General features: G+C 37.3%; 1 protein-coding gene across 2 annotated transcripts; it reads left to right on the top strand.

Annotated features, from left to right (window-relative positions):
* Positions 1-1,757: 1,757 nt before the first annotated feature.
* spopla (speckle type BTB/POZ protein like a) lies at positions 1,758-13,667 on the top strand. Of its 2 annotated transcripts, none has more exons than XM_031735123.2 (12): positions 1,758-1,944; positions 3,119-3,200; positions 5,561-5,678; positions 6,652-6,773; positions 7,168-7,319; positions 7,435-7,562; positions 8,528-8,705; positions 9,301-9,356; positions 9,476-9,598; positions 11,300-11,442; positions 11,544-11,597; positions 12,135-13,667. In XM_031735123.2, exons 3-12 carry the CDS (start codon positions 5,601-5,603, stop codon positions 12,277-12,279), a joined length of 1,179 nt encoding a protein of 392 aa, XP_031590983.1. In that variant the 5' UTR covers positions 1,758-1,944; positions 3,119-3,200; positions 5,561-5,600; the 3' UTR covers positions 12,280-13,667. The 2 variants fall into 2 exon arrangements, with proteins under 2 accessions (XP_031590983.1, XP_031590984.1); XM_031735124.2 differs by lacking the exon at positions 1,758-1,944 and adding an exon at positions 1,956-2,151.
* The last annotated feature ends 838 nt before the right edge of the window (positions 13,668-14,505 follow it).

Raw genomic sequence — 14,505 nt, 5'->3', positions numbered from 1 at the left:
TTCAAAATGGGTCAGTGTATCATCGCTGTGATATTAAAGGCATTTGATGTGGGCTGCAAAATGTGACATTTCACTGCTGTGTTTACAGTATATTTGACTAAAACCCAACCGGCTCAGATATTTGAGTGTTTTTGTCATTATATGGTGCAAACATTCAAAAACTGTAACATATTTACTTGTGAATCGAGACTAGTGCAAGAAGGCCACTTATTGCTCATTCTGTACAATAGCGTCCATCCATCTGAAAGGGAATTAGTTATCACGGGCCTGCAGGGAGCCTTTACAGAGTTTTGTTTCAGAGAATGGCTTACCAGAAGCTGCTTTGTGTTTGCTAAATGAGCAACATCAGAAGTAGAAAGAAGAAACAATGAGAAGACGCAGTGGGAAGTTTCATCTGTTGTGTAAATACTTTAGATTTCTTTATTTAAATGGGGTTTTTTTCCCTTAGTTTTTTCTCCAGCCTGTGATGTTATAGCCTAACACACACGTTGCTTGCTGGTGGTCTCGTGTTTCATGTGATTTAATACATTAATTTTCCTACTTTGGAATACAATTCTTAAAGAAAAAAATCCCAAATGAACCTAACCTATACCATGAATCTGAATACATCCCTGTGTAATATCAGTAAAATAAAAACTTCCACATCAGTGTGGTAGTTGGTACAGTATTATACAGAAATCTGTTTACTCTCACGACAGAAGTAAAAGTGATTACACATGTTATTTCTCCTTAAGACTAACCTTATGAACAGCAGCCTTTTTAATTTTAGCTTGTGATGCTGCCAAATGGCTGCACATTTTTGATAACTGGCTGAGCATTATGCTGCTGAACTTTAGCTGACACATCATTAGAACAGTAGCTTGAAGGTATAAGAGAAACCATATTACTTGCAGGGCCATACTTCTTATATTGCTCTTGATCAGGACCATTACCACCTGGGAAGGACCACTACAGTGCTGATTGAATAGTGATAGCAATCTAATTAAGAGCTGGCATCATCAATGCAAGTTAAATGCTGAATGAAAAGACGAGATCCAGTCTGAAGAAGCTAAGAAGAAACTTTCCAACACAAAGTCACAGAGGAGCTTTTACAGCGAAAAAGAGAGAAGGAGGGGGGGGGGTGTAAGTTTAAATTATTCTTTTATTTGTACTGCAGCGTACTTAATTTTGTTGTAAGGCAATTTTGTATATTCTCACCAGCAAAAATAAAATAACCCTAAAAACATGTGAGAACCTGTATGAAATCCATGTGTTTGTAGGTAAATATATGAGCGCACAATCCTTTCCCAAAGTTACCAAGTCAAGTCAGTTGATTCATATATAACAATTTAAAACAACACTTGCTGGCTAACAGGGTTTTACAGGTGCACACACTTGTAATCCAGGTCTCAAGAACCCAATTACAATAAAGAGTTACTTTATCTAAAATAAGTATTATAAGTCCATGTGGATACTGATGAGGTACTGTACTATCCAGTGTCTCAAAATGGCAAAGATTCACACTTATGTATGTGTATGTGTGTAATCCTATTGCCTGAATAGCCTAATCAATAGGTCTATCTAGTCTCCAGAGTAACCACTGCTATTTTCAGTTTTTAAGATCAGAGTTTAGGTGAAAGGAAATCAGCATTATTATTATTATTATTAGTATCATTATTACCATCATTATTATTATTATTATCATTATAGTTGAGATGGAGGAAGACATGATCAGTCTGTGGACATGATCCAAATTTCGCGCCTGCGCAGTAGCTATATTTTCTAGCCATTCAAGCTACCCCAGCCAGCTAGACAAATGTAAGCTAGCAGAGATATAAATTAGACAAAGAAACCTTGTAAAGAGACTGAATGAAAAAGAGTTCAAAGTGACGGACCGTGAAAGGAGCAGGTGTAACACAAAGCTTTATGCGTTATTCGATATATGTGGGAGTATGAAATTGAGAGGTACGCAGTCACCACGTCTTTTTAAACTTTTTTGCCAGCAGCCAGTGTAGAGATTAGCTAGCTAGCCGCTAGTTAGCCGATGTTGTTTTCCCACCAGCAGGCTGAACCAAAGCGCTTCGTTAGTTAGCATCCTGTCTCAGCGAAGGCCCTTTTGTTTCACGCCGGCTAATGCGGGGTCTAAACAACACGGCACCGAATCAACTTGAGGTATCTTTAGTTAGTTTGTGTCGCAGATGAGAAGTAATACAACTGATCTAAGTGTGCTGGGAAACATGCGAACAGATTTATTGCTAACATGTTTGTGTGCTAGCTGATGACTATTCGCCGTATTTGCGGTCTGCTAAAGTGAAGTTAAGCTTGCTAATGAAAAGGTTAGCTACATACGTATTGAACATAAAATCGATAAATATGGAAAATATGATGCTTCCCCTTTTATTACTGATTTTATTTGAGCTAGTTTGTTGTTAAATGACGACATATGGTGAAGCGGCGTAGATGATGGTCTGGAAATTTGTATTGATACTTTAGCTAACATTGAGCTGTTGCTTTATTTGCTATTTGTTTTTTATTTTTTTTCATACTAACTTACTGTTAGTCACACTTGTTTACATCTGGAACAGCATATGGGGTAATGTAAGTTGTGAGGCTCAATACAACTCCTGCGGTGTAACTTTTAGCTAATGCAATCCAGCTAGTTGAATGTTAGTCCGCATAGCATCATCTGTGTTGTGTTACAGGCGAGGTGGCACAACTCCAGCTAATGTGTTGGCCAAACAAAGTTGCAGGTGAATCTTAAGTTTAACTCACTGACCTATCAGCCGAGCAGCCACCTAAAGGATGTGGCGACTGTCCTAAATTATCGTTAACATTTAGCAAAATACTACAAGCCTAAATTACTCATCCGGACCACCAGTATGTTATCGTGAGTGGTGCACTCAGTTTTTAATAACGTGGCATTCACGACTGATTTTTTTATTTATTTATTTAAGCAATCACTTTCTTGTGGTTCAATTTGTTTACTTTTTTTTTTTTTTTTGATAAATGTGACGGGGTTTGTTATGAGCAGTTTCTTCATTTCTAGATGTTTCTGTAACATGGGAGCTCTTCAGTTACTACTAGATAGGTTGAACAGCTCTATATTCAAGGCCTAATATTTGTTTCCTTTTTTTTCTAGTATGTAACATGAAGATGAGGTCATGAAGGATCCTGTGATAACCTAAAAACATCCATCTGTGTACATTTCAACCATTCGAGAGGTGATTATAAGGAGTTGGCTCTTTAGGGCACTAGGCTCAGATGTGTGCAGACTTGATTGTGTAGATTCAGTCTGAGTACTAGAAGCACTGATGCAAGGCTTTATACTGGAAACAGCACATACACATTAGCATGAGTGAGCGCTATAGCTTGCAAATTATATGACAACATTCCTAGGAAATTTGCCATAACGATAATTCTGACATTACAGAGAAGGTAAAAAATACTGAACAATGTTTAATTGATGCTTGCAGGCAGCAGCATTTGTAAGTGCAAGTAAATGATGAGCATTTTCCATTCTGCTTTTCCATCGAGCTACTGTCACTGATGACACACTTCCTAATTTGAAACAATGCAGCATTTATAGTGCAATAGGAGTGACAGCATAATTTAACTGTAAGCAAACAAGTAGCTAGGTAGTGTTTTTCCTGAAAATTTTAACAATAACTAAAGTGACATAAACTTGTAGCTGTACAATACTGTACAGAATAAAGCAGAAAATCTTCTACCTAGGATGTTGCATCTTGGGTATTTATTTATTTATTACATGGTTCCACCATGTAACCGCATCAGTAATTTCCATCCACCATTTGCCCTTCCTGTCATATGGAGCGCAAGCAGAAAGTCTTCCTGTGATGTTTGGTGGAGTCATTTGTTTTCTTTTGAGTCGGACATCGTCAGCCGCTGCTCTCTCGTCCTTGTTAGCCTGGTTGTACTCAGGGTGTGTTTTTTGTCTCAGAAGATAAAATATGTTTGCTATTTCCACCTGTAGTAGGAACAGTTTTCTTGGAAATTTTTCAAAGTTGTGTTCTTCTTTGGAAATTGTGGAAGTAGCTCCCTTTTTAGGTACCAAATCAAAGTCAGACGGGTGTGGCATCCTCAGACTGTCATGCCCGGGCTTGATTTGTTGTTTAACAAAGTTGGGAGTGTAAATGTATAGCATTGATATAGCAATCATATCACGATATATTTTTATATAGACATAGAAAGAAGTCTCATTGTAGTCTGCAATAATCCACAACAGTTTCAGTCATACTGTGTTTACAGCAAATTCACTGACCGCTGGTTTTTATTTAACGAAATGTTTTCTTTAGGTGATAAAACTACATAATGTATGATTGTGTGCTATGGTTAAACAAAGTCATTACACACACACAGGAGTACAAGAACATTTTTAGGTAAAACATTTACGCAAAGATTAAGTTTACATTATTAGTATAATGTATTATAAAACATGAAATGGTGACATCAGCTCGCCCTTTGACACTGGATATTGTCTCAGAATTGGAACACTTTTGACCTCAAATTAAATATTGGAAATGAAAGAAATTTTATTTTATTTTTTTATGTAGCACATGGCAGGAGGGAGGTACAAAAGATGATTAATGCTAGGGAGCACCGTTGGTAGAGGAGAAGTATTTTCAACAGCATTATCTTTTTTAAAAAAATTTCTTGTGGGGTTTTTTTTGTTTGTTTATTTGTTTTACTTCCTGAAAACATATAGTGAGTTTGTATATAGTGAGGTGAAGCTTTTGCAACGTTTGCCAATTGTCTAAAAACATGACTAGTTTCATCATTTTTAATAGAAATTTACTCCAGGAAAGTGTGATAAGGATCACAGGGCTTTAGAGACTTTTGAACTTTCTGCAGGAAAATATGAACTTAAGTGATCTTACGTTAGGGGAAAAAAAATAATAAAAATAAAACGGTGTGATCCAGCTTTGGTAAATATGAGCTGTTATATGTAGGTTTTGGTATACTGCTGTCATAAAACATGCAAGTGAAATAAAAAGGCCATTTGTATCTTGCCATTGTTATAAAAATAGTTTGGAGCACTTGATTTTTTTTATTTATTTATTTATTTTTTCAGAATTTGTGGAGAGGCATGTGTTATAGGTGTCCAAACATTAGACATACATTTCGGATGAACTATAAATCCTGCTTCTATTCCTGCTGTTCTGAATAGCCAACATCGTTTTGACTTTTTTTTTTTTTTTCCAGCCACGACTGCTGAAAGATAACCTTTTGATTTATTTAGCTATGTGATATTGGCTGTTTTCATTGAATGTTTTCTTTTTTTCTTGCTGTAATCATATTTGGAATAAATCACGCTGACTATAGCTTTACTCAAACTTTGGAGATGTGCTTTTAGGGTGACTGGTGACTGGCTGTCAAGTTTAAGGTACTTTTTACATAAAGGAAAAGTACAGAGAATACAGTTAACTGTACATGAGGATGGTTTCATTTTCATTTTGTTTACTCATGTTTCAAATGTGTTTCCAGGCTGATTCATAAAAGCTGAACTTTATGCTCTTAAATTCTTGAGAAATACTCGTTGTTTATTGTTTTCTTGTAATGTTAGTGCTTTAAGGACGCGAGTGAGTGGTACCACAGAGCCAGCGATGTCACGGGTTCCCACTCCTCCTCCTCCTGGGGAGATGTCAAGTGGACCTGTGGCAGAGAGCTGGTGTTACACACAGGTATGGTCACAAATGTACTCTTTTTATTCTTTTCTGCACCTATTAATGATAAAACTGTTTTTATTTTTTATATAATTGTATTTAAAGTGGCAATCTCATAAACATGTAAATACTGGTAGTAATGAAAAATAAAGGTAAATATACTACGGGTCACCAAATTCTGGGGGCAATAAAGAAAAATATTGACTTGGTGATGAAAACAGGATTTTTCCCTGTCCTGTTTTTTTTCTTCTTTTTTTCCTTCCTTCCTAAATGCTGCACATAGCTGTCTGTGAATAGCTGGGCTGAGAGGTTGATCTGTAGCCTGCCACCTGCAGCTCCTCATCTAACTGGCTACACCCACTTTTTGTATTTGATAATAAAAGTCAATTCATCTCTTGCACGCAGTGTGAAGCTGTAGAAGTAAGAACGGCTTATTTTACATTTGGGGTAACTTAATACAGCGTTTTACTCCCAAGTATGTCATCAAAGCCACAGTATTTCTAATATTGTAAACATATGCATGCATATAAATATTTTGGTACTTTAATAAGCAAATTGCAGAGTAAATCATTATCAGGTTATCTCATTATAAATAGGCAGTGCCCTGACAGGCATCAGAAAAATGAAAGCTTCTTGTTTGCCACTTTAAATGTAGATTGTTTTAGTGTTAGGTTTAAAATCATATTGCTGTTTTTCATTCTCAAATTTTATTCTCCTTAGTATATTATTACTAAGAGTGGGGGTGGCACAGCTGTTAAATATCAACAGTAATCCAGCATACAAAAGATTACACCATACAACAGCAGCTAAATTGAATTCAGCATTCATTAATGTTACAATTTTCCATCTTTTGTGATTTTTTTTTTTTCTTTTTTTTTTTTATTCTCCCCCTATAGTGACACTTTCCAAGTGATCAGAATTTACTGTGGAAGTATGTTAAGTTTCACCTTAGGGGTCTGATGGGTCTATATGTTTCTTATTCTTGTTCAAGGTCAAAGTTGTGAAGTTTTCCTACATGTGGACCATAAACAACTTTAGTTTTTGCAGAGAGGAAATGGGAGAAGTGTTGAAGAGCTCAACTTTCTCTTCTGGCCCTAATGACAAAATGAAATGGTTAGTACTCAAGATAAACCTTTTACTGCTGCTAGATGTTTGTTTTTTTTCTTCTTCCCTTTAGTTTCTGTGGCCATGAAAATCATTGATGTGTTGAATAGCTTTTAGAGTTTTGGAACTGTAAACATGGTTTAGCTTTTTACTATTTATATAAAATTTTTTGCCTGATTGAGTTCCTAGAATTTTCTAGAACAAACCAGCATGTCAATAAAAAGTATATTTGTTTTCAGTATGTGAACTCTGCACATAGGTGATAATTACACACAGCTTCTCAGAAACACGAAAATTGCACCTAAGGGCTCGTCGTAGTGCTATTTTGACGAAAGCAATGAAAGCAGTACTGTTTTAAGTTCGTACGATAACTGACGTGCGGTGTTATCTGTTCGCTTGGCAGGTGTCTACGAGTCAATCCAAAGGGACTTGATGATGAAAGCAAAGATTATCTGTCATTGTATTTACTTCTTGTTAGCTGTCCAAAAAGTGAAGTCAGAGCAAAGTTCAAGTTTTCTTTGTTGAATGCTAAAAGAGAGGAGACAAAAGCAATGGGTGAGTGCAGGATTTTGAGTGTTTTGGGTTCCTTTTCATTCCCTACTTGTAAAAGCTATAACAAGACTGCGATTTTTTTTTTTTTTATCTTTTTTTTTTTCCCTCTTGGCTGCAGAAAGCCAAAGAGCATATAGATTTGTCCAAGGCAAAGACTGGGGCTTCAAAAAATTTATACGGAGAGATTTCCTCCTTGATGAAGCCAATGGACTTTTACCAGATGACAAGCTCACCCTGTTCTGTGAGGTAATCTTTCCTTTTGTTCTTCAAGTTCAAGTGCTACCATTTTGTCTTTTTGTTCGTTATATTTAGCAACATTACAAATGACATTAAACCACAATTTCTGCACTCGATTGCAGTCAAAAGTTCTATCGATTGTAAAAATTGTAAGCGATTAAATTAATATTTGTGTTCTTTCCACTAACATTTGGCTAGTGGAAAGAACCTGGTTGTCTTCTTTCCTTTTTGTACCAGTTGTTGTGTTATATTTGGCTTTATAAAGTGTTCATTTGTTATGTTAAATTTTAAATGAAGTCTTCAACATTAGACCACTCTTATATGAACTTAATTACACCCATGTTGCGACCTTTTAATGGATTGAAGCTCTTGACATGACTGCATTACACCTGAGTGCATGCTGTGCTGCAACTTATTGTTAGGATTAGCTTCAAATGACATTGAACTGTTGGCAAAAGAAATGCTTCCCCCATCACACATCGTTTGTGTTGGAGCTTGTTTTCTGAAATAATTGAATTTGGTGTGTCAAGAAGAATGAACATCTACTGAAATCTTCTTTCAAGGGACAAGTTAAGTGAGGTGGCAGTGGATTTTCATGTACGTGCAATTGAGTTAGTATTGCTAGGATTACAATTTGCCAGCCAGCGTTTCCAGAAGGATTAAACAGTTTCAGAGAAATTGCCACTTTGATAAATAAATTACATTCAAATTAAAGACAAACTGTCTCTTCCTGTCAATTAGGGATGTCAGCAAAGTTAATTAATTTTGGATTTAAGTGGCTGTATGTTTTCAAGCATTTTGCCATCCTAATTGTAGGTTCCTAGTCTGGAAAATACACACTAAAAAGAAAGAAATCAAACACATATTGGCCGCTAATTCAATGTTTGCTACATATTTGCTGCTGGATTTGTTAGCATGTTTTGGCTTGATAGAACAGCTTTAGTTTGTTTTTTGTTCTTCTCTCTGCTATACAGGTTAGTGTTGTCCAGGATTCTGTTAACATTTCAGGCCAGTCTAACATGAACATGCTGAAGGTACCAGAGTGTCAGCTGTCTGATGACCTTGGGAACCTGTGGGAGTGTTCACGCTTCACAGACTGCAGCCTCTATGTGGGAGGGCAGGAGTTCAAAGCCCACAAATCCATCCTTGCAGGTAAGACCTCCCTGGCCTCCACAACTTAAGTTTGTAACAACTCAGAGAAAAACCCTCAAAATGGGCCAAGACAGACACATCTGTGCTGCCTCTGAACAGCTTCTGAGGAGAGCCATAAGTACCTCGAAAGGCTATGAGCAGTCTGTGTTCATGGCTTGATTTGTAGCGGCCTACTTCTGCAGTGGGTGCTAATCCACACCACTACCCCTGCTTGGCCCTGTTTGACCCAGATGACTGTAAGATTCAGGAGATTGAGAGGCTGGCTCTGCTCTCTAGCTCATCTTCATTAGACTTGGTGGAAGCCTCAGTGCTCAAAGAGGAAGTGCTAACAAAGTGGCAGCAATATAAATTTTGCAGCATTTTATTTAAGTAGTATAGATATTTTGTCGACTTTTTACATCTGTCTTCTAAGATCTTAGTAATTTATGTGCTGTTTCGTTATATGTGACATTGATGCTTATATGCCTGGATGAATTAAGACATTTTATTTGCTTTGCTAATGTGCTTAATATTGTTGACGAGTCACTGGTAAATGCCAAAAGTGTATATTTTTTAATATATATTTTTATGCATGTTTTGTGTTTTTATTTTCCAGCGAGGTCACCAGTTTTTAATGCTATGTTTGAACATGAAATGGAGGAGAGTAAAAAGGTAGGAGTAAAACTTTAATTGTCACATGTCCTCAGCAAATCATTTCAGTACTTTTATTTCTGTTGTGTATTTATACATACTAGGCTCTGTGCACTAAAGAAAGCCGTCTAAATTTGCAGAACCGTGTTGACATCAGTGATGTGGATCCTGATGTCTTTAAGGAAATGATGGGCTTCATCTATACAGGCAAAGCACCAAATTTGGAGAAAATGGCAGACAATTTGCTGGCAGCTGCAGATAAAGTAAGTGCCCAGTGAGATTATGCTTTTATTTGACCAGACATCTACTGCCAGTTTCTCATGTAAAAGTAGAAAATTAACCTTATAGTCTTATGGTCTTGCTTGGTATTGTATTCAGTTACTAACGCACTAGTAACTTAAAGAGTGAAACAATAAAGCTGAAATGGTAATTGTATGCAGTATTGTCATGGGCAGTAGTGTACCTTGTGAGTGTTTGAAGCCTCCAGCTGTTCAGTGAATGGAACATGCAACACTATATGTAAGTCAATGAGGCTTAAGGGCTGATGCGGTCTGTTCTGTAATTATGTAGCTGTTAGCCACCGTAGTCTGTATTTTTTATCTTTATTGTCATCATCACGACTTCTTTTTTTCTTTTTTTTTGTGGAATGTGCTCATCCACGGTGTGTGCTTTCAAACACATACTTATAGGCAGCTCTTCAAACTTTAAAGGGCTGATTTAACTAAGGTTACTGATATGGTGATGTGGTTTCTCTTCTGTGTTGAGACTGATTTGTCTAATATTTTCATCTAGGGCTGTTATTGTGTAGCTGGAAAAAGGATAAACTATTAGAAGAATCAAAACTGTACTGAGTGAGCTTTCTGTCATTCCTGTAAACACGGTGCTTCAGGGACGCTTCAAGGGAATTTCTTCAAATTCTGCACAAACCATTCTGACTCAGGGATGCATTTATTAGGTCTTACTTGTCAAACCTCAAGCTCTCTGTGACCTCACAAAACATTTTGTTATAAACTGTGTGTAAAAGATTGATGTTGACAACATTTAAATTTTCATTGTCGACGTGCTTGTCACTGCTGTGTTAGTTTGCATTCAGAAACCGTACGGGTACAACGTATAGGCACAAATCAGCTAATTAGTGCTAAGCAGCAGGTTAATTAAGTCTTAGAATTTCACTCAACAAAACAGAAACGCAGGCTTTTCAGATCAGCTGTATTGCACAAACAGCTGTATGATTTTTTTCAGATCATTATAAGTCGGTTAAAATACTCAAGTATAGTGGAACGGTCCACTGTGGTGGCTGGAACTGGCAAAGTTACACCACACAGACAGCAGTCGGCTAAAGCTCCATGTGAGGGCACACCTGCCAATCAAAGCAGGCATCCTCCTAATATTAGACTCATACAGAATTCATGTCAAATGTCAAAATATATATATTTTGTGGTTGTCGTTTTTGGTTTGATTTGTTTTTTTTGGTTGTTTTTCCAGTTTGCAATTTTTTAAGAAACATCCATTCTCAACTTGTTTAATGGTTGCTTTATTGTAATCACCTCTAATGGTAAAGCATCTCCAAGTATGAGGACATAGGAAGAATTTTTGCACACTTGTACTGTAAACACACAACACAAATTCCTTCATTCCTTTACATAAGTCATAAGTTTAAACTGGATGTAAACTGCAACTTAACTGGTCGACAGAGGCATAGAACTGCAAGGTAGTGCTTTTAGTTTTCTTTAAAATGCTTATTAGAGAGCCTTCTGCTTCAGCATTTTGGATCCTCGTCAATTTTTCTCCATTTCTATTAGGATTGCTGAGTCATCCATTCCAGTAAATGATTGCATCCGTAGCCTTAATGTGCATTTGCACTAACTGTGATAAAACCGTAAGTCACAGGCATTTATTTAACATGTAGACTATAATCGCTGCTCTCTGTGTTCCCCCCCCTCGTTCTATCACCTCCACCCTAGTATGCTCTTGAGCGTTTAAAGGTTATGTGTGAAGAGGCCTTGTGCAACAGTCTTTCTGTGGAGAATGTGGCCGACACCCTCATCCTGGCTGACTTGCACAGTGCCGAGCAGCTCAAAGCACAAGCCATAGATTTTATCAACAGGCAAGTATCGCAAAAAAGAAAAAAAAACTCCAGTGATAAATTCCTGCTGCCATTTCTGTTTACCAGCCCTGAATGCTTACCTTTTTATCTCCTTGCCATAGGTGCAGTGTCCTGAGACAGCTGGGCTGTAAAGATGGAAAGAACTGGAATAGCAAGTATGTAATTAGCTGATATATGTGACACAAGATTAATACCACACGCTTATCTCTTTCCCCAACCAGATGCATTAGAATTCATTGTTTTAGCCCAGGTAGACAGAGTGCTATTTGCCTTTTCAGTTTGAAGCTCCATATCTTTGTATCCAAGTTATTAATAGACTCATTCCTGGATAAACCCTGGAAATGGAATATTTGTAGAATTTTAAAAAGAAGGGAGGTGGTCGCTGTGGGAAGGTTTTTTTTTTTTTTTTCTTCTCTTCCAGATGATGTAGTGCAGTGTTACAGGACACCTTGAAATATTAAGCTTATTTCTGTCTGTTGTATTCACAGCGCGACGCATTCCACCGCTCTATTAATTTTAGTTTATGCATGTGTGCGGAAAGCACTAATGGCCCTTTTTCAAGTTTAGCATACAACTCACAAATCAAATCCCACTTATTTGCTTTGTCATTACAATCTCATTTATGTTTATTGGTTTTTAATGTGCAGATTATCATGTCTGAGTGTCTGACTTCATTTTGCATGTGCTTACAGTCATGCTACAGATATAATGGAGACTGCAGGCTGGAAGTCAATGATCCAGTCCCATCCTCACTTGGTAGCCGAAGCCTTTCGTGCCCTGGCTTCAGCACAGTGCCCACCCTTCGGTCTTCCCAGGAAGCGCCTAAAACAGTCTTGACTGCCCGACTGTGTCCCAGGACTTTACTGGAGGTGTGAAGCATGGGTTTACAAAAAAGAAGGACTAGCAAGGATACCACTCTTTATTTCCACCAAAACTGAACACACTTGAATAAAGAAGAGTGGGGCTTTCTGGCCAGGGATGTGGGGAGGCTGGCACGTGGAAGACTGACATCAATTGACTGGGGGGAGGAAAAAAAAAAATTGGTTCACTCGGTGTTGCTTGCTTGCTTTGCTGCCCGAACTGAATTCTGTTCAGACTGGGTAGCAAGTCAAGCTCTCTGCTACAGTTTTATTTTTCCTGTAATTTTCAAAATGGCCTTAATATATCTGCCATTGCTCTGGAGCTGCTCTGGAGTACTTTGTCTATTTTACTCTGTGCCTGCCTTGTCACAAAGACCAGGCCTCCTCCAGGTTGCACTAGTTCCCATGAATAGTCATTTTGATATGGAGTTCTATAGGAACGTAACAAAGGTTTAACTAAATGGGAAATATTATATATTTGTAATGTTTAGCCCGTTTTGTGACTAGACATTAAAAAGCATGAACACTTTCAGTGCAAGGTCAGTTCTTTACACTTTTTAAAAGATGTGTATGCCCCATATTGATGGCACCATTTCTATGTAAATGACAGTTGAACCATCTTCAAAAGACCAATGTACCAGAAAGTGTGTCCTATTGCGTATTTGTGGGGGGAAATAGTGATCTGCCATTATGAAGACAGAGTGTCGATCCTTGTGAAACATGTAAGACAAAAGTGTCTGTACTTTGGCCCTAATATATTAAAACATTGGAAGTATATGGACATATTTACTCAGTCTCCCATTTGAATGACTTATTCCAGATCATACGTCTGTGAACTGTTATAGATTCAATTTTGAGAATTTGTTTCTTTAGTATTGCCAACATGCAAATATTATATATTCTCAATATATTGTGGTTAACTAAAAGTGGAGAGACTAATGCATGGTCATGTTATTGTCAAAAGAAAGTGTCCAAGTACCAATTTTGTTTTAACCATTTTTTTTCTGCAATTATCTGACATATTTGTGCAGAATAAAATTAATTGAGTATGTGCAAAATCTTCCTCTAACATGCTTGGATATCTGTAGGATGCTGAGCATCACTTCTACTGGCAATGTTATTCTGTGTTTGAATGAGGGGTTGTTATTTTTATTCGGTCCGTCTTGTATGTTGTGGCGTGACAGACACTTCAGAGGATTTTGTAAATTACGAGTAGCATCATTTTTACATGATATTACTCATCATTCAGCGTCATGTTGAGATGTTGAAACGTTGGAAGCAAAAAAAGAAAAAGACAAAAAGATGAAGTTGTTGTCTGCAAGAATGCCTGCATTAACCCATTAAAACATTTTCCAGCAGTCTGAAGTGGCTTAGGTTTATTATTTTTTTTTTTTTTAAATATGTTTTAACTGGAGAATGTTGAGCTCAATGTGAAGAGATTTCAGTCTAAGGAAGGATGGTTATTATCCACACAGTTTCTTTTAATGGTTGTACTAATGGGTGCAGGTATCAGGCTGGGGTGATTTTTTTTTTTTTTCTTTTTTTTTCTTTTTTTTTTTTTGAGGGGTTCTCGTTTGAAAAAAATAATAATTAGACAACAACACCACTGTGATAATCAAAAGAAAATGTGCTTTAACTGCATTAGCATAGTGCCATGTTAAATGTTGAACCTTTGTTCAGCACATAAAAGACGTGCTTTTTTTCCTCCCCTATTTTATGTGTGAATGCTTGGCACAAGCCCTAATTAAAGTGAATGTGAGGCCACTCTTTTCTGCTGGAAGAGAAGTCTTCATCAGCAGCTCGCTGATCCTCATCCGCCCCTCTCAGCACAGATCCCAGGAAAAGACCTGATACCATCTCTGCTTTAGGACGCCTCTCCAACCTTTTATCTTCCTCCTTCGCGTTCCTCTACTAACTTTAAAGCTTGAAAGAGAGAGATGCCTGCAGTGTCAAAATTGAATTTTTTTTTTTCTCTTATTTTGATTGTCGGAAATAAGCGTTGGATGCTGAGAAGTGAAATGTATGTTAACATTCCATGTAGTTTTGCAGGGGATTTGGATGCATGCAGCAGGAAAGCGTAGTGTGACTTGATGCCTATAAGGAGTAGGTGCCTCACCCTGATCAGATAAGAGTAATGGAAGCGAATGAAAAGACCCCTGTCCCTGATGGCCACGGCAAAATGGATGTGCTCCCTGAGGTGTAC

This window comes from Oreochromis aureus, linkage group 16 (assembly GCF_013358895.1).
Source record: "Oreochromis aureus strain Israel breed Guangdong linkage group 16, ZZ_aureus, whole genome shotgun sequence".
Classification (NCBI taxonomy): domain Eukaryota; kingdom Metazoa; phylum Chordata; class Actinopteri; order Cichliformes; family Cichlidae; genus Oreochromis; species Oreochromis aureus.
The sequence above is the reverse complement of the archived record's forward strand: the minus strand, read 5'-3'. Positions and strand labels throughout refer to the sequence as shown.

Coding starts and splice junctions, on each gene's coding strand:
- spopla (XM_031735123.2), top strand. CDS start 5,601: ATGTCACGGGTTCCCACTCCTCCTCCTCCTGGGGAGATGTCAAGTGGA. Junction 7,320..7,434: donor AGAGGAGACAAAAGCAATGG/GTGAGTGCAGGA, acceptor TCTTGGCTGCAG/AAAGCCAAAGAGCATATAGA. Junction 8,706..9,300: donor CCACAAATCCATCCTTGCAG/GTAAGACCTCCC, acceptor TTTATTTTCCAG/CGAGGTCACCAGTTTTTAAT.